Source organism: Hydra vulgaris, chromosome 05, assembly GCF_038396675.1.
Source record: "Hydra vulgaris chromosome 05, alternate assembly HydraT2T_AEP".
Lineage (NCBI taxonomy): Eukaryota > Metazoa > Cnidaria > Hydrozoa > Anthoathecata > Hydridae > Hydra > Hydra vulgaris.
The window spans coordinates 40,302,501-40,322,484 of NC_088924.1; the positions used below are offsets into that span (position 1 = coordinate 40,302,501).

A 19,984-nucleotide genomic window follows, 5' to 3' on the forward strand; every position below is an offset into this window, starting at 1 on the left:
TTTGTATTTTTTTTTGTATTTTTTATCTTTTGCTTTTATTTTGTATTTTTTTATGATTTTTAAAAAATAAAAATATAAAGCAATGTTGCATTGTTTTTATTTATCATTACTAACAATTTGTATTTATCATTAAACCTCCAAATTTTCAAAACAAAGTATGAAATATAATATATTTTAATTTATCATTGTCAATAGAGGTTATTTTTGTCTGAAATGTGTTTTGAATAAATTTTAAAATTTAAAGTAGAACATATTTGTGCTGTATCAAACTGAATCTGCAGAAGATAAATATAATATAAATATACTTAACATTATTATTTTAATTTTTTTTAAATGTTATGTATCTTCCTCAGCAACCACAGATACCTGATTCAATTCCACATTTCTGACAACTTCCGATATTTACAGGTACAATTCATCATTGCATTTTAGATAATTACATTGATTATTTACAAAACAGAGCTATATAAGACAGTGAACTATTTATGCTAGAAACGATGTTTTGTTAATGTTCTTGTTAAAAGTTAGTAAAGCTGATGTTAAAGGTATTGTAAATACATGAATATTTTGGATTTGTATCCAACGACGGTGAGCAACTAGAATTGAAAGTTTGAGCAGATATAGTTATGAAGATAGACTAAAAAGTTGTGTTTACTATTTTTGTAAAACTGAAGAATGGATGATCAAATACAAATGTTTAAGTATTTTAAAGAGTATGGTTTTTTAAACTTTCATAAACTTTGCATTTTCATTAAATGCAAAATTGTAAAGCTTTTTTGTTATGTAATTTAAAACTTATTATAGAATATATAGATTATAAAAATGTTAGACTGAAAGCAAACTCATAACTTGTTACAATGTCTTGACATTTATAGGGTCATTAACATCATAACTTTTTAAAAATAGAGTTTTAAGCAACTGAATCAATCTTTAACAAGTAGAACCCAGTCTACCCAGTTATCTTCTTATAGTTGCAAACTACTGTAAAAAATAAAAGTATTTTTTAATTTAAATACTCTTGACTTTACAGCACTGTTCTACATCATCATCATCATCATCATCATCATCATCATCATCATCATCATCATCATCATCATATCTTTGTTTTAAGTTCCCTTCATCGCAGCTAATGAGCCTCACCTAATTCGATTATCTTAAATATAGGGTAGTATTTTTAAATTTAGGCTACTGTTTTTAACATAGGGTGTTATTTTTACGAACTTGAGCATGAGGATGAGCAATCTAAAGGAAATCCAAATGAAGTAGATATAGTAAAAGAACATGTTGAGAATCTTTTGCTTGCTGGTGTTAGTCCTAAAGATATTGGTATTATAACACCTTATAACTTACAGGTTCACTTAAAATTTTTTTAAGCAAATAAATTAAATGTATATATGCGTGTGTGTGTGTGTAAATATATACATATATATATATATATATGTATGTATATATATATATATATATATATATATAATATTTATAAATTAGTATGATATATATTTTTGTTATTTTTATATAAATTGTTTTTATGTTTGTTATTAAAATTAAGATAAGAGCGTTAAATAAAAATAATTTAAATAAATAAAAATAAATACTTTGGCTCCATTAATTTCAAATCAGAAGTTACAACAAAGATCTAAATTTAGAATGCAGCTATGCATTCTAAATATAATTCAAAGCAATGAGAGTTCGATATAATAGTATTAAAGTTTTAGTATTAAAAAGTTAAACTAAAATAATCAAAGTTGAAAATCTGTGAATTCATGACTACTGAATTTTTTTTTCTGAACTTAGCATTACCTTGCAATTTATAAGCTTTATGTACCAAGTTCGATTCTCATTAATACAAATTTTCGTACCTCTGTATTTTCTTGGTTTTACGATATACTAGGTTTTATATTTCATATATATTTCTCATATTTTACCGATAATTTACAGTCATTTAAGGCTTGTCAGTCATTATCTCTGCTTTTTAATAACTCCCAATTTAAGTAGTTGTTGCCTGCAACCTTTTTTAGATTTATTCAAAAAATAAATACAAAAAATTTTATATAATATATGTTTTTGCTGTTTATATATTAGGTGTTTAACTAGATTTATCTTAAAAGGAAGGGTGGGGGGTGGTGAGCATTAGTGCTAAAATAGACAATAATTTTATTTCTAAGAATAGCAACAAAATTTCCAAAACTCCAGGACAATAAGAGTATCAGTTTATGAGTTTTGAGTTTTAAGATAAATATGAAAAAGAGGAATCATAATAAATTTTTTTTATTTTTGTTTTATAAATGTACATACTGCATACAACCAAGCCCTGAGTTGATATATATGCTGAAGCCCCTATGGATATTAAAATTTTTAAATTATTTTAAAATAATAACTTTTTATAAATTTCAGGTTGAACTTTTGCGACAAAGTATAAATCAAGTAAACTCTCAAATAGAAATTAATTCAGTTGATGGTTTCCAAGGAAGAGAGAAGGAAGCAATTTTAATTTCAATGGTCAGATCTAATGATAGTGGTATGAATCTTTTTTGTATATACGTATTTACTATTATCTACATGCATATGTGGACTAATATAATGTAATATTTACATATCAACACATAAAGAAATAAATAGTAAAATGGAATAACAAATTTATATTTGTGTTGGTAACAAAGCTTTATAGATTAATAACAAAGAGTTGCTTTAAAGGTTGGTGCAGTGGTTAAAGTCTGTGGTCCTACGCCTGCTCTAGCCCAATAAGCGCCATTGGTAATAAGGGAGGGGTACTCTGTGATAAGATGGATAAAAACTACATACAAAAAAAACTACAACAGCAGTATGTGTTTGTTAATATTTTTGACTTGATTGCTGTGCTATTAAGACTGCTCCAAGAGTTAACAGTTGCAATTAACAATTAAGGCAGCATGCAGCACGTTCTTAGGTTTATGGCACATCTATTTTGTAGTACATACATGTACAATACACTTTTTTAAAAAGTACAATGAGAAACAAAAGAACTGGTAATAGTATAAAAAACTAAACTGAAAGTGTCATTTTTACATGGTTCATTAATTTGTTAATGCATACATAGGCATTGTTCATATGAGATTTTTGTAAAAATGTGATTTGTGTCTCTCCTATAGTATTTAGTTATGGATGATAAGTAGTCTTCAATATGATAGGGTTATTAACTAAACAACAATATAATGTTTTGAAACAGCTGTTGATATAGTAATCTATTAGAATATTTTAGAAAAAAAATTATGGTGACCAATTGTTTAATTCCTTTTTGCATTTTTTTTTCGCTTATTCTTACAAAATTTCTATTTTTAAGAAGTACTAAGCAAAAGAAAAAAATGAAGAACCATAATCATTTATTTCTGATAACATGTAACAGAGTTCTTTTATGTTTCCTATTTCTAATTATTTTTCCAAAGAGAAAATATACATATAGATATAGAGAAATATACTATTTAACATAATATAAATATATTTGTTAAATATACTGAAATCACATATATATACACTGTCAATATATGTCAACAAATATCATTGTCTTATTTTATTTTAGTTTTTTATGTTTAATATAAATAGAATCTTAAAATAAATCTGAATGGTAAACTTTCTGAAACTAAATCTAAAAACTCTTCAGCTTCTTCTTCAGTTCTTCTTCAGCTTCTCCAACTTCTTCTTCAGCTTTTTCTTCAGTTCTTCTTCAAGCTTCTTCTCCAACTTCTTCTTCAACTTTTTCTTCAACTTCTTCTTCAGCTTCTTCTTCAGCTTCTTCTTCAGCTTCTTTTTTAGTTTTTTAAGTTGATCTATAAAGTAAAAAAAAACTTGCTTTGTAAGCCATCAAAAGTGTTCTAAAAAATGCTTAAGACAAAACTGATCCAAAACGCAAATTTCTTAGCACTAAAAATACTACTTTATCTTAACAATCTAAACGGATTAAGTAAATTAAAAAACAAAAACTCAACAACAAACAAATGTTTATTAATTAAAATTACTAATAAAATTAAACAAATATTAAATTGTATGATTAAATAAAGAACAAAGAAAGTTCTCCTTTAAGCTAAGAAAGATTTTCAGTTCTAATTTGCTTGCAGAACTTGCTTGAAAGACTGTATGAACTTTAAAAAATGTGTTTAGAGACTACTTAAAAAAGACGTAAGACTAGGGTAAGCTTTAACTGCAGTCTCAATATTTAGATCAACTCACTAATTTATTTTTGAAAAAGTTATTTTTAATTTTTGAAAAAGTTATTTTAACAAAATAAACGTTTAAATGAAATATGTGAATGAAGTACAAAAATGAATGTTTAGTTTTATTAAAGGTTGTTTCATAACTTATTCACAAATAAAAACTAATATAAACACTTAAATATATAATACTAACAATATGTTTTTTACACTTTTATAAAAATCTAAAAATGAAAGTATGAATGAAACGTTTTGAAATGATATATTTGCATTCTTTTACTTTTACAATCTCAAACTTATACTATAAAAAAATGTCATTCTGTTGTCATCACAACATGATGTCATTCTGTGTCATCACAACATGATGTCATTCTGTGTCATCACAACATGATGTCATTCTGTGTCATCACAATGTGGCATGAAAGTAAAATATATATAACAAAAACTAACAAAATTCATAATAACCATTCATTAGCTTATTCAATCAGTAATCTGTAAATATTTTCAGTAATCTGTAAATATTTGAATCATAAGTTATAATATAATAATCAAGACCTCAATCTATATTTTATGAGACCATTGTAGATGTAGATTATGACCATTGTATATGTTTTAAAAAAAAAATTAAAAGGGTTTCAATTACTTTTTAATAACCAAATGTAAAATAAAAAATACAAAAGTTGGAATAGATTAAGTTAATGAAAAATTGAGATTAAATAGTTTTGTACTATTTGTACCATTAAAGTAAATCATGCAATGGTTGTCAAAATGCTTTGGACTCATACTGTATTTTCATTCTATTTTTTATAATGGCTAAAGGTTTTTAAATTTTAAAATGGAAATTTAATTTAAAAGAAGAATTATTGAGTGACCAGTTGTTTAAAAATCAAAGGCATGAATCATTATCATTAACTACATCTTTGGCATCGATGGCATAAATTTGGATTGCTCAATTGTAAACTGGTTGCTTCTTGATCCTCTTGAAAAGCAGTACAACCTCCACATCTGTACCTTCAGTCGGCAAATTAGTACTTTTTTTTTATATGCAGTTGGCAAAATGGGACTTTTTATCTCTAGACTATTTATCTGCAGTGGGCAAATTGGAGAATTTGAGGACTTCTTTTTTGGCAAAACTTGTAAAGCACTCCCCAAAATGTTAGGATGGTTAAATAAGGAAATTTGTTGAAACGCCAGAGTTATTTTTCTGCTTTTTTTTAGTTTTTATTCACGCAAATAGAGGGTTTTGACTATCCCTAGAAGACTGATAAAATGAAATAGAAGGTTAGGTCATTTCATTTCATAAGGTAATGTCATTCTAACTTCCATTTCATTTCATCATTTCTTTACAAGAAATATTTAACCTCATTCTAATCACGATTAAGCCTCACTCTAATCATGATTTAACCTCACTCTAATCATGATTTAATCTCACTCTAATCATGATTTAACCTGCCTGTAATCATGATTTAACCTCACTTTAATCATGATCCAGAAGTTTTAAAATCAATATTCAAAATTTATACTCATAGAGCTTACTACATTTGTAGAGAAATGTGTCTTTTAGATGAGATAAATTTTTTAATCAACATTTTTAGTAAAATGGTTACTACAAAAATCAGCTTCAAGTCATTGCTAACCTAGTTTGAATAAAATGATCTACCAACATAAATTAGATCCCTATAATTCCTTTAATATAATCCCTTTAATGCAAATAAAAATAAAATACCAACAAATTCAGATTCAATCTTTTTACCTTGGATATCATGATTATTCCAAATCTTACAAAAATATTCCCAAAAGTTGGTTACAATATTATGTTTTTAAATTTAGTCACAATTTAAAGACATTATTAACATCAAGAAACAGATCAAGGTTACCGGTCAACAACGAACCTGGAATTTATTTAGTTGATTAAATTTACATTATTTATTAGCTTTTAAACAACCTCCTAATTTACTAAGAAGACTAAATATATATCACGATTAAATATATATATATATATATATATATATATATATATATATATATATATATATATATATATATATATATATATATATATAATATAAAAACCTCAATGGAAAAACTGGCATTGTCACATTTAAAAAGTTTTAAGAAAGTATTTATTGATCATAAATAAAAGTCTTTATATAAAGCATGGAAAACTAAAAATATGAAAAATAAATGTTAAATGTTGATTAATTTATTTAAAGTTTAATCAAAAATAAAATTTTTATAATTTTTATTAAAAAAAAAATTTTTAATTTTATATAAAGACTTTTATTAATGATCAATAAATACTTTCTTAAAACATTTTCTGTGATAATGCCTATTTTTCATGCACGGCAGCCTTGTTTGTCAAGGTTCGTGTTTCAGAGTTGAAGAGTTGAGAGAAGGTTGTAACCACAATTAAAGTAGCCTCCTCGTTTGTAGTGTCTATCTTGGCCTTGAGGAGGTGAATTAACATAAAAATACACATTGTTGCTTATTATTTATTATTCTATTAAAGAAGTTTTCTTGGTGCTTATGCCTTTTCATTTCCTTTAAATATTTTTAACAGTGACCTCACAACTGGTTTTTAATAACTAAAAAACAAATACTTCCTCCTTTACACAATAAATGTCAGATTTGATGCATAAATTTTGTTCCATAATATTTGTCACATTTGCAAAGATCGAACTTTTATAGCTATAGTTTTGCTTGTGTTAGACCATATTTCAAAAGTAATAGTTTATTGAAAAGGGTCTACTCAAGACTTTCTAACAAACTTGGGCAGTTGAAAATAGGTGATTAAGTCACAAGCTTGAAAAATATTACAGTTTTATAGCAGAAAAATAGAGCACTAGAAAACAAAGTTCTTTATAACTTTTATTTAAGTTATTCAATAAATAAAATTTTTTTAGTATTTTCAACAACTTTGTTTGTATCTTTGTATTCTCCACTACTTTTTTTGTATTCTCCATGGCTTCAGCATTACATTTTAACATCATGGGGAATCGACTTTCTCTTTAAAGTTTTTATTTATTTATGAGTAATCTTATAAAAGTTGTTTTCATTTGACAACATGATATTTTCCATACACATTTGTAGTGTTAAGAATACACTATACTGTGTCTTAATCCTACTGTTATATAGCTGTAACTACTACACTAATTAAATCATCGATATTCTTAGTGACCATCTGGGTAAAAAATCCAAGATCCAAACCATTCAAGTCTGGAATATTTGGAGTTGTTCTTGTAAAGAACAAATAATGATTTTTCTTGTAAAGCAGAATCATTATTTTTTAAATTAGGCTTAGCATTGAAAAATATTCACACTGTAAAACAAAATGTGACAAGTAATGTGGAACAAACATAATATGACAAGTAATGTGGAAAGAAAAGTAATGTGGAACAAAAAAAAGTGATGAAATGTGACAAGTTTTTTTTTTCTTTTTTTTCTTTTTGTTATTCACCTCCTCAAGGCCGAGAAGGCCACTACAGATGATTAGGCTACTTAATAGTGGTTATAACCCTCTCTCAACTCTATAACTTTGAAACACGAACCTTTACGAAAAGCTGCTCGGAGAAACAATTTAAGTAATGTGGAACAAAAAAAATGACAAAATGTTACAAGTAATGTGGAACAAAAAAAAATACATTGTTGTGAATTTATTAAATATTTTTTATATATTTTTATATAAAAATATTTTTTTTAAATTTGTACTTTTAGAAAAGACAGCACAAATTTAGCAAATCTTTAACAAAAAATCAGTAAAAAAATTGAGTAGCATAAATTTTCAATAATTGGACCAAAAGTATCTAAATGTGACAACTATTGTGGGATGGAGGGAATTTTTTTTTTTTGGTTTATCAATATTATGCATAATTTTAAACATTTCTATCAGGTCTCCTCTTTGTCTCCTTTCCACTAGTGTAGTTAGATTAAATGCTTCAAGTTTTTTTTCATATGAAAGAAATTGGATTAAGGATACGAGTTTATTAGCTTTGTGCTGGATTCTTTTTATATTGTCACAATCTGATTTTAGAAAGAGAGACCAAACTGTAATCTGCAAACTCTACTAATGGAAGAAATAAAGTTAAATAAAGCAATCAAAGTAATTTACAATAAAATTTACAATCAAAATGAGCAAAAGATTTCTTGGTGCGACCAAGTATTTGGTTTGCTTTTTTGGAAGCAGTAATAATTTGATTTTTTCACTTTTAATTTCAATTTCATTTTGATATTCATTCCAGATTTGTACTGAAATGCACCCCAAGATCTCTTTCTGTATCAGATTCAGTCAATTGAATACTAATTATTTATTATGAAATGTTTATGTTGTTATGGCAATAATGCATAACTTTTAAGATGTTAAATAAAGTTTAAGATAATTATCTAGATCAAATCGAAGTTTAGTAGTACATAGTTCTGTAGATATTTTCAAGAGTTTTTTGTATCATCTGCATATTGTTTGGTGAAATATTATAATTAATATACAATAATAATTATAGTATTTCACCAAATTATTAAACTTCACCAAATTATAAATATTAAAATTTTATTTCACCAAGTTATAAATATTATAATTATACCAATATATAATTATAATTATAACAATAGTTAATATAAAACAACAATAATAAAATAATATTAATAATAAAACAATAATGTTAATATATTAATGTTAATATTTCATATTCAAGTATTATAATTAAAATTATTAATATAAAAGCAAGAAAAGTGTGGCACACAACCTTGTGGTACACCACTGAAAACCATAAACCTGTCAAAAATAATTTCGCCTTGAACAACTCTTTGTTTTTGCTTCCCAGGAAAGCCTTAATCCATTTAAAACCCAGAGAATCTAAGCCGTATTGTTTCAGTTTTGCTAGCAATCTTTTGTGTGAAGTTCAACAAAAAACATCAACTGGAAAACCAAAATCTAAGTTTGATGAAATGTAGTCATATATATATATATATATATATATATATATAGATATATATATATATATATATATATATATATAGTGATGCTGTTTTGTGCTTATACTATCAAGAAAGGCTTGATGAACTGAGTCAGAGCTATAATATAGTAGAAAATAAAACTACATGATTTTCACAACTTTAAGTTTCATGCTATTGCAATCATTAGGTGAAATACAAATATAGTTTTTTCTTTAAAAAATTATATACAATTGGAACTAGTTACGTAAAACTATACATAAAAAACTATACAGAGAAACTATTGTTACAAGTGCGTGTATCTGTGGTTGCTTAATAGAAATTTATTTTTGTGACTGCATTTCGAAATTAACTCTGTTTTTTTGTAAAGTAGCTCTTCAGCATTTTTTTAAAGTAAAATTATTAGTTTTTCATATAAACAAAGTAAACTTTTTGTTGTGTTGTTGTAAGCAGGAGCTCTTTTTAGGATAGACCAAGTTAATTCTGGTGTCTCTTTGAGTTTTTCCCTAGTTTCCTATAAATATTTTGAGAGAGTGGCTGCATTTAAAAGTTTTTTATTTGTAAATGATTGCTTGTGGTTTGCAATGTATGCTTTGCTGGATGTGTTTGGGGAAGGTATTATACATTTGTAAATTATGTTTGTTGCTTTAGAATATTTATTTTTGTTTGCAGTTACAAGGGAAATTTTCAGTTGTGTTTTTTGAATTTTTTTTTTTTTTGGTGACTTTTTATGATTTATGACCAAATTATATTCCTTTTTCTTTTGGGGGGTCTTATCTTTTGGGTTGTACTTTAAGTTAAAGTTTTTAAAACTGTTTTGTTTAAGTGCTTATTCGTATTTCGTTTTTCATGCGTTAAATATTTTTTCATTGGAAGAATTTTGCGATAGTCGATCATTAATGGACCTGCTTAAGGACATGAGGCGGGTGGTTTGATTCAGTGTGAATGTAGAGAAATGTTAGTCATTTTGTTTTTTAAAGTTTTTTTTTACAAAATTTTTTTTTAAGAATAAAAGTTACTTAAAATTAACTGTGATTAGATGGGCTCGAATCTCTATTAGGAGTCCAATGTTTTTAAATGTCTAAATTATACTTTTTCTGACTTTGTCTAACTGTGCAGCAGTTTTTTTTGCGAATTACCATTGATCCATTGTCTTGGTAAAGACCTATATCATTTTTAGTGATGGTTTTGGATAAAGAGTCTAGAATATATAAACCCACCAGTTCACACACTTCGGCTCCGTCAAAACATCCCATTGTGGCGTAAAAACAATCGTTATACATCTTTTTTTTCAAGGTTTCATTGTTAAAAAATAAAAACGATTTTCTGCAATGATTTATGACCCTAATTTTTTGATTGCTGATTTCAGTGTGTTGTTTTGCAAATATTAAAGCGTTGTTAGTATGTCTTTTGTGATGGATGGGTAAAATTCATTAATGTCGAGTTGTATAAATACACAGAGTTGCTTGTTGCTTATGTTTAAAAACCATTAAATTTTGAAAGTATAATGTGATGTAAACCAACCAGGATCAATCTTCGGTATCAAAAGAGGAAATAAGGAACTTATTTTTGTGCCTGTACTTCGATATTATTTCACTCCTTTCACTCCTCTTGTATTTAATATGTTTTCTCCTTTATACATCAAAATTTGGAACTTCTCGTTCAAACAAAGGTTACAAACTCTTGCTGTTGGGTTGTATTATAAATTATAAATTGCTCTGTTTTGAAATTTAAATATAATCAAAATAAATTTCCTAAATATTAAGCACTTTTCAACGAACAAGAGTTTTGTATTATTTTAATACAACACTAAATCAAACAATATATATATATATATATATATATATATATATATATATATATATATATATATATATATATATATATATATATATATATATATATATATATATACATATATATATATATATATATATATGTATATATATATATATTTATATATATATTTATATATATATATATATATATATATATATATATATATATATATATATATATATATATATATATATATATATATATATATATATATATAACTCTTCCTGATGATCCAGCAATGGTGAAACTTCAAGTCGAAGATAAAAGTTAGATAAGTGTTTTTTACTAATTTATATATATATATATATATATATATATATATATATATATATATATATATATATATATATATATATATATATATATAAATATATATATATTTATATATATATATATATTTATATATATATATATATATTTATATATATATATATATATTTATATATATATATATATATATATATATATATATACATATATATATAAATTAGTAAAAAACACTTATCTAACTTTTTTCTTCAACTTTAAGTTTCACCATTGCTGGATCATCAGGAAGAGTCTCTTCCTAATGATCCAGCAATGGTGAAACTTCAAGTAGAAGAAAAAAGTTAGATAAGTGTTTTTTACTAATTTATTATTGCTCTGTTCTTTAAGAACATTGAGCACTTTATTTGTAAAATGCACTAACATAATTTACATATATATATATATATATATATATATATATATATATATATATATATATATATATATATATATATATATATATATATATATATATATATATATATTTATATATATATATATGTATATTCTTTTATAGGAGAAGTTGGATTTTTATCTGAGGATAGACGTATTAATGTAGCAATTACTCGTGCAAGACGACACTTGTTTGTTGTATGTGATACTCAAACTGTATCACATCATAAGTTTCTTGCTGAATTTTGTGAGTACATGAACAAAAATGCAGATGTACGTTTTGCAAAGCAATTATGTACCAATACAGTGTCAGCTTTAACTACAAATGAACAGTTTGAGTTGCCCTTTATACTGCAGTCAAATGTTTTAAAAACTTTGAAAGCAAATGATCAAAGTTCTTCACACAATTTTTATGATGTGCAGGCTTCAGAAAGTTTAAATTCTAACAGTTTATTATCAAATAATAAACCTGATAAAAATGATTATACTGCTCCTGAATTAGTTATCACACAACATGGGTTAATTGACACGCAAAACGAAATCAACAAAAGTAGCTCAAAAATAACTTTAAATAAAGATTCTATTATGGATATTATTAAAGAGTTTATAGAAAGTCCGAATAATGAGTTTTCTTTCCCTGAAACTCTAACTGGATCTGAAAGAGCCCTTGTGCATGAATTAGCAGAAATGTTTTTGCTGGAACATCAAAGTTTTGGAAAGTCAGCACAAAGAAAGATAATTATTAAGAAAAAGATTCCTGGTATTTGTTTAGGATTTTTAATAAAAATTTTATGTATTAATATATTATATATTTATAATTATTTATAATATTATGTTTAATATTATAATATTTATAATATTATGTATTTATAAATTGTTATAATAATGATTATTTTTTATTGTATAGAAAGCACATTCAAGCCTGTAAAACAAGACATGTTGTTGTGTGAAACTTGTTTATCAACAGTTCCACAAAAAAATTATGAGCTACATAAGTTGAGATGCCAAAAGGATATTAAACAGAAACACAAAGATTTATTACCTCAAAAAAAGGAAAAGAAAACTCATAAACAGCCAGTTGTTCCTGAAGATTTTGATACATTAGTTCAATCTTTTGCTGAGATAAACTCTCATTGTTCCTTTCAAAAATGTAAAAAGAACATTAAGTTGCTGGGGCAGCATTGTCAATTTTGTAACAAAACATTTTGTTTGTCTCACCATCAAGCTGAGATACATGGCTGTGCCGAAGCAGCAAAGTTTAAAGCTCGTCAAGATATGCATAAAACTCATTCGCATTTGAATAACATTAAAAAGTCTCAACTTACAAATACTTTAAAAAAAAAAGTTACAGAGATGGAAAAATCTCGAAGGAAGAAAATACCAGAAGAAAAGCAATGATAGAGTTTTTTGTAATTTTCTAATTTTTTGTCATGTTTTATTTTAAATATATGTGTATTTTTATATATATATATATATATAAATTTTTTAAACCTTGATTTTTAGTTATTTAAATATATTTCAAGACTCTTTGTACTTTGAAACTGTTTAACCTCTTGTTTTGTTTTAACAAGAATTAAAAGAAATTAAAAAGAAATTTAAGAAAATATATTAAATACTTGTACAGATATTTGCAAGATTTGTACGATTGGTTAAAGATGTCATATTGAGTTCAGGATTCATAATTAATATTTTCATTATAAAAGTCTTTTTTCCATTATATTAAATTACCTTACTTATTTAACAAAGCTCACCTGGAAACTTGTTTGGAAGCTCACCTGTAAGTGTATCATAATTTTCACTTGTAAGGTAAATAAGGTCTATAAATAATTTATAAATAGTTTATAATAAGGATTGTATTAACCTAATTTTTATTTATTATTATTTGTATTTTAATTTTTTAATTAAATAAATTTTTAAGTTTCTGAAGCTCTTTAAAATTAGAATGATAAAATAATTTATTTTATCATACTGCCTTTAAAGAGTTTCAATGCTTATTTTTTTATTTTATTTTATTATTGAGCATTTACATAATTTTAATGTTACTTTTTTCAAAATGTTAATCTAATTAATAAAATTCCTCCTGCTACTGTCAGCTATACAAAGTCTTGCATATGCATTACATATTACATTTTCTTAATCTAGATACTAAATCTCAATTATATATATATATATATATATATATATATATATATATATATATATATATATATATATATATATATATATCAACTCTCGGAATTAGGAAAAATGAGGTCAACAATAATTTGTCGACCAAAATCTTTTAGAGGTCAGCAAAAAAAATTTGATACAAAGGTCTTACCATAAAACATAGAAACGAGGTCGGCAATTTTTTGCCAACCTCAAACACTTTAAGGTCGGCATTGCCGAATGCATACCCTAATTCCGAGGGTTGATATATATATATATATATATATATATATATATATATATATATATATATATATATATATATATATATATATAATTTGTTTACATTTTTGATAGATTAGCATAATCAAAATAAGGTAACTATGGAAACCTTACCTTTTGTCATTTAAGGCTTTAAAATGTTTTGTTTACTTTTTGATTGTTCATATATTTTCTATGTTATTGACTTGGGTTAATTAATCCGCACATCAGGATCTACTTGGTTTTGTGTTTCAATTTTTATTATTATTGTGGTATGGTAAGTTGCTTTTTATGGTTGCAACATTTTATTATTTTAGAAAAAGAAAAAAAACAAAGAATAATAAAAAAAACAATTGCTACCCAAGCTTTTAGTTTGATAGTGGCACTTCCTTGTATGTATATATTACAAATAATTTGTACCTAAGGATGCAATTTCGGAATATATTTTTGCACTTTAATTTTTAAAATGTGAATTTTTAACTGCCCTATAACTTTACTAGTTGGCATATTGGACACCAGAGTAGGCAAAATTTGATTTATTGTTGGCAATCGGCAAATGTCAGCTAAGGAGAACTTTTTTTTAAATATAGATCTTAGTCGGCAAAAACGTTTTTTTTTTTAATTTCCTTGGTAAAAAACAGATATGCCCCTCTTTAAAATCTATTTGGGACAGCCCTGCTCCCAGCCAAACCCTTAATAGCAAGATGGTCTATGTATGTACTGAAGTAATGTCATCAGTGTGCATTTAATGCTGCACATTTATATATGAGTGTGTATATATATATATACATATTTATATATATATATATATATATATATATATATATATATATATATATATATATATATATATATATATATATATATATATATACATATGTATATATATATTAATATATATATATATATATGTATATATATATATATATATATATATATATATGTATATACTGTATTGTGAAAATTAATTGCCTAAAACATTTTTTATAGTATAATTGTTAATACACACACTCACCATATTTTGTTAATACACACACTCACAATATTTTGAATGTGTGCATTAAAAAAATTAACTGCATAAAAGTTAATTGCATAAAAATCGACGATTTGTTAGGTTTTCTTACTCTAAAATGAAAATAACCCATTTGTGTATTCTCTTAGTTCTGCTATTACATTCTACACAAAATTTGGCATGTATCTACTAATTTCTCAAAAATGTTCAGAGTTTCTTGTTATTGAAACCAAATTTGAAGGGTGATGGTAAGTTTAGTTTTAGTTGTGCAGCCATCTTTATGTTATAATTGGATTAAGATCTGGGAAGTTGTCAGGCTATTCAAGTGTTCTAATGTTACTTTCTACCACAAAATTCTTGACTTTTTTTGTGACCATACCCTGCTATAATATTTTGTTTCCATTTGGAAACATTTTTACCATCTCTGAGACTTGTTGTGTTATTAGATCCTCAATGTAAGTGTCAGAGTTTATCATGCTAGTGTATGCTGGGTAAAATTCCTGGGTCAACAGAGAAACCTCAAAACAGCTTCTTTTCATGTTGGTTCAATGTATACGGAATGAAAAGACTCAGCAGAACAACAAACCACTGGCCTTGCACTTCAAAATGTGACTTATCCAAAAATAAATATTGCAATCAATAAATAAAAAAGTTAACATTTGTAAAGTGTCTTCAATTTAATTTTCAAGTATAGTACAATTATATAAATATAACTAACTGTCTAATTAAAAACTGTATATTTATATTATCTTTCTCCATTGTTCTTTAGTCCACTTTTTGTGTTCCATTGCCCACAAGAAACGCTTTTTTTACATGACATTTGAAAGTAATTGGTTTTTATAAGATTTCAAGACAAAGAGAAATGGACATTGTCTGTAGCCATATCACTCATCAGTTGGCCACTTGTCTTCTTGGCATTTTTAACATTTTCCTTTATTACATCAATCATTTCTCTCTGAGATCTTGCATTTTTAACCATTTTGTTGTCTTAATAGTGATCAGCTGCTGGTTGCAATGTATGCAATGCATTGCAACTAGCAGCTTATCACTATTAAGACAAAGTTTTTTGTATTTATCCTTCTAATTATAGTTTAGTCATAAAAAACATGTTATATAACAACAAATAGAAGAAAAATATTTTATGGAAATAATTTTCACAATACTGTACACACACACACACACACACACACACACACACACATATATATAATGTATAATGAAAATATATTATATATATTTATATAAATATATATATATATATATATATATATATATATATATATATATATATATATATATATATACAGGGCTCGAATTAAGCGTATCGCGATTACTTTTTGCACCTTCGCGATTAGTTTTTTCTTAAAATTTGTTTTTTTGCGATCTTTCTTTTTTTCGTGATTATTCTTTTTTTATTTTAGAAGATTGATACTCTATTTGCAAATATTTAGTGTTCTTTTACAGTATAAAACTGCAGTGACTTCTGTAACGATAATTTTTTTTTTAAAGCGGAGCATAAAATAAAAAAAATAAAAATTAAAGATTTAGAAAATCAATTATCAAAAATGTTCAAATGCAAGAAAAAGATGGATTGTTTAAGGAAGAAAAAATTTATAAAAAACAAACGGTTAAATACCTATTCGAATCAAGAGTACAAGCTAATTATTGCAAATATTACCATATGTATGGAAGGCCGTTTTCAATCTCTCTAAAAATCACCATTGTTTATACATTTGGTAGCTTTGCTTGATGTTTATAACTGGCCGTTAAATGTGAATGATGGAACTTTTGGCGATAAAGCTATCGGTGAAGTTGTTGAACATTTTTCTGAATTTTTAATTGGTGTAGGATTTGATTTGAATAATATACTTCATGAGTGGATCATTTTAAAAGCATACATGTTTCCCATCATAAGTAACAATCAAAATGAGTATTATTTGAAAATTTGGGAAATTGTTTTTTCCAAATCAAATTTGGTCAAAGAATGCCAAAATATTCTTGATATTTTTGAACTATTTTTTATTTGTCCTTTTACAAATGCGAAAGTAGAACGAATGTTTTCATGTATGAATCGCATAAAAAATGATTGGAGAAGTTGTCTTAGACGAGATCTCTTAGAATCTCTACTTCGGATAAGTGAAGAAGGTCATGAGATTGACAAATTTGACCCTGATACTGCTATGGACGAATGGTATATTGATAAAGTTAGACGATTGTTAGCAAATTTTGATTGTTATCTGGAAAAAAGAAAAAGAAAGTCAGGAAAAACAGACATTGATCTAGCGACAGTTACAATATCAGATTTGGAAGAAAGTGAAAGCGAGGAAGAAAATTGTGACAACTTTTAATTTTATTTTAGCACATTGTAACCCCTTAAAATTAAAATATTAAATAATAACTTGTAATGGCGTATGATTTTTTGCTTAGTAAAAATAATTTTTTGTTACTAAAAATCCTGAAAAATTCTAAGCATTAAACTAGTAAAATGATTACAAAACGATCAAAATATTTACGATTACGATCTAATACTTTTTCTATTAGCAATCAAAAAAAGTATTAGATTGTAAAAGATTCTATTATTTAGACACATTTTTTTCTTTCGCTTTAATTTTATTGAATGAAAAAAGTGAACCATAACTTTTATTAAAAAATACATTGAATGAAAAAGCAAGAGATAGAAATATCATGGGAATTTGATAAGGTTAATTAGATAAGAAAACTTACTTAATAAGAATTTAATTATCATTCTTGTTTGTGATTGTGCGAGTTTTGTGAAAATGTTAAGTTTTAACATTTTATCACGATAATGTTTTCGTCATTTTCAATAGTTTTTTATAACTGTTTCAAATTTATAGATTGTTTTGTTAGAGTTTTAAATAATTTTTTTTACTGTTAAAAATTTATAGAAAATTAAATATTCTAGTTGTTTTAAACAGTTTAAAATATGTAAATAAAATAGAAAATGAAATAGTTAAAAGAAGATTATATCAAGTTCATTGATTTTACAAAAATACAGCCGTTAGATTTAATGCAATATAATAATAGTAATAATGTAAATTATAACTAAAGCTACTTTACAACCGCTGAACGTAAATGTTATGACATCTTATGCAAAAATGAGACTTATTATATATGTTATTATAAATAAGTTAAAATAAATAATGCCCCCTCCCTTCCGGCGGGAGTGGAGGAGGGGTTATGAGCAACAAAAAAATCGCGATTAGATTTTTTTACGTTAATTCGAGCCCTGATATATATGTAAACTTAAAATGAATATATATATATATGTGTGTGTGTGTGTGTGTGTGTGTGTGTGTGTGTGTGTGTGTGTGTGTGTGTATGTATGTGTTCACCTCCCCTATGCTAATTTAATTAAGGAATCCTCTTTTATGTCAGTTCCATTGAGTGTTTTCATGGATGTTTGAGCTTTGTACCTGATTTTTTACAAAATCAGCACACTACCTCTTATATCTTTATCTTTTATAGTATTAAAAGTATCTTATATCTTTTGATGAATGTGCTAATACCTAATGCTACTTATTTTGCTAGTATTTTTTACCTCAAACATTTTTTTACTATAAAAGTTTTGTTTATGTTAGTGATTTAGTGTTTTTTTATTTATGTTTAGCGTTATGTCGAAGTTTTGTAGGATAATAAATAGTATCTACAAGCGCCTTAATGAGTTGAGTTGTCCGTTTCTTGAAAATATCAATGAGCATTCTTTACCTACACTTTTATTTGATTCGAATAACTTGAGATTTGAACTGCTTAAGTGGGTTGTGTGCACTTTTGATCCTGTATTTGAGGAGTTTTTAGAAGCTTCTAATTATCATACTGAACTTTTTCAACAGAAATTAATAACAGCTCTCAGTATTTTATTGCATAGTAGTACAAACTATGCTGAATTGTTATCTGGTAAAGCTTCACAAAAAAATCAATTAAAGTTTTGGGATGACTTAATTGACATTCTTTATACGTCGCATTTTGGTTATTCTTATAGTAATAGTTTAAGTAATAAAGATTTATCCTCTAAGTGTTGTCAATCTTTTGAGTTAACAGAAACATTTTTGCACACATGTAAATTTATTGACACCCTTATACATGAACATAAGCCGAAAGAATTGTTTTCAAATGATGTGCACTTATTTAATATAGAAATTGAATCCCAGTGTAAAAAACAACCGGTTCCAAGTTTAACTATGCTCATTGAAGCTACTGAAAAAATGAAAGAAGATCTTGTTACAAAAACAAATGAGCTAGAATCTCTTGTAAAAAGTCTAAATTTTAAAGAACTTGAGAACCACAATGTGGAAAATTATTGTTTTAAATTTGACTTGTCTTTAAAAAAATTGTTGCAAATGGTAAATCTGTTTATCTATAGTTTTGAATCAGACCTAGAAATATGGTGCAACCAGCCAAAATTAGAATTGTCAAATATTGGACCGAGCATAAAGTCTTTGACTGGTTTAATGAGACATTACTGCTCTATTAATGATAATCTTTCAATTCTGAAAAAGAACTCTAGTCATTTTGTTGACATTTTGAAAGAGAGGCGAAAATGGAATGATGAAAATCTTTTAAAACCATCTAGTCTTACTCAATTAAGAGAAGAAATTAACATTTTAAAACAATCAATATCAAGGAAGTATTCAAAATAAATTTTTTAAAGCAATTAATGTTCGGTTATAAATAATTAATTTTTAAATATTTTAATTTTAAATAAATTCAAAATTGAAGTTAACTTTTAAATGCGTATTATTTTATTATGCCTATATTTGTTTTTTCTTTCTCTAATTTAAACTGTTTTCAATTTGCTTATTTTCTTATACCTCATTCACACCAAACAATAAATTGCGCCTTAATCGTGTCTTATTAAAACAACATCGCAAAGTCG

The 19,984-nt window shown here is 25.5% G+C and overlaps 2 protein-coding genes across 4 annotated transcripts in view; both read left to right on the plus strand.

The window, feature by feature from the left end:
- The window catches only part of LOC100201720 (DNA-binding protein SMUBP-2), a 29,614-nt gene extending 16,455 nt beyond the window's left edge, over nucleotides 1-13,159 (plus strand). The window contains exons 10-13 of the mRNA XM_065798187.1: nucleotides 1,204-1,352; nucleotides 2,395-2,518; nucleotides 11,794-12,429; nucleotides 12,577-13,159. Of these exons, the coding sequence (XP_065654259.1) occupies nucleotides 1,204-1,352; nucleotides 2,395-2,518; nucleotides 11,794-12,429; nucleotides 12,577-13,067 (1,400 nt within the window). The 3' untranslated portion in view covers nucleotides 13,068-13,159. The remainder of the gene's footprint in view (nucleotides 1-1,203; nucleotides 1,353-2,394; nucleotides 2,519-11,793; nucleotides 12,430-12,576) is intronic.
- A 59-nt stretch (nucleotides 13,160-13,218) lies between these two features.
- LOC136080860 (uncharacterized) lies at nucleotides 13,219-19,749 on the plus strand. Of its 3 annotated transcripts, none has more exons than XM_065798188.1 (2): nucleotides 13,219-13,446; nucleotides 18,719-19,749. In XM_065798188.1, the coding sequence occupies exon 2, from the start codon at nucleotides 18,723-18,725 to the stop codon at nucleotides 19,746-19,748; it is 1,026 nt and encodes a 341-aa protein (XP_065654260.1). In that variant the 5' UTR covers nucleotides 13,219-13,446; nucleotides 18,719-18,722; the 3' UTR covers nucleotide 19,749. The 3 variants fall into 3 exon arrangements, with proteins under 3 accessions (XP_065654260.1, XP_065654261.1, XP_065654262.1); XM_065798189.1 differs by lacking the exon at nucleotides 13,219-13,446 and adding an exon at nucleotides 14,160-14,355; XM_065798190.1 differs by lacking the exon at nucleotides 13,219-13,446 and adding an exon at nucleotides 14,389-14,470.
- Nucleotides 19,750-19,984: the final 235 nt, after the last annotated feature.

Bases quoted from the DNA above. Each gene is read 5' to 3' on its own strand.
- LOC136080860 (XM_065798188.1), top strand. From the start codon at position 18,723: ATGTCGAAGTTTTGTAGGATAATAAATAGTATCTACAAGCGCCTTAAT.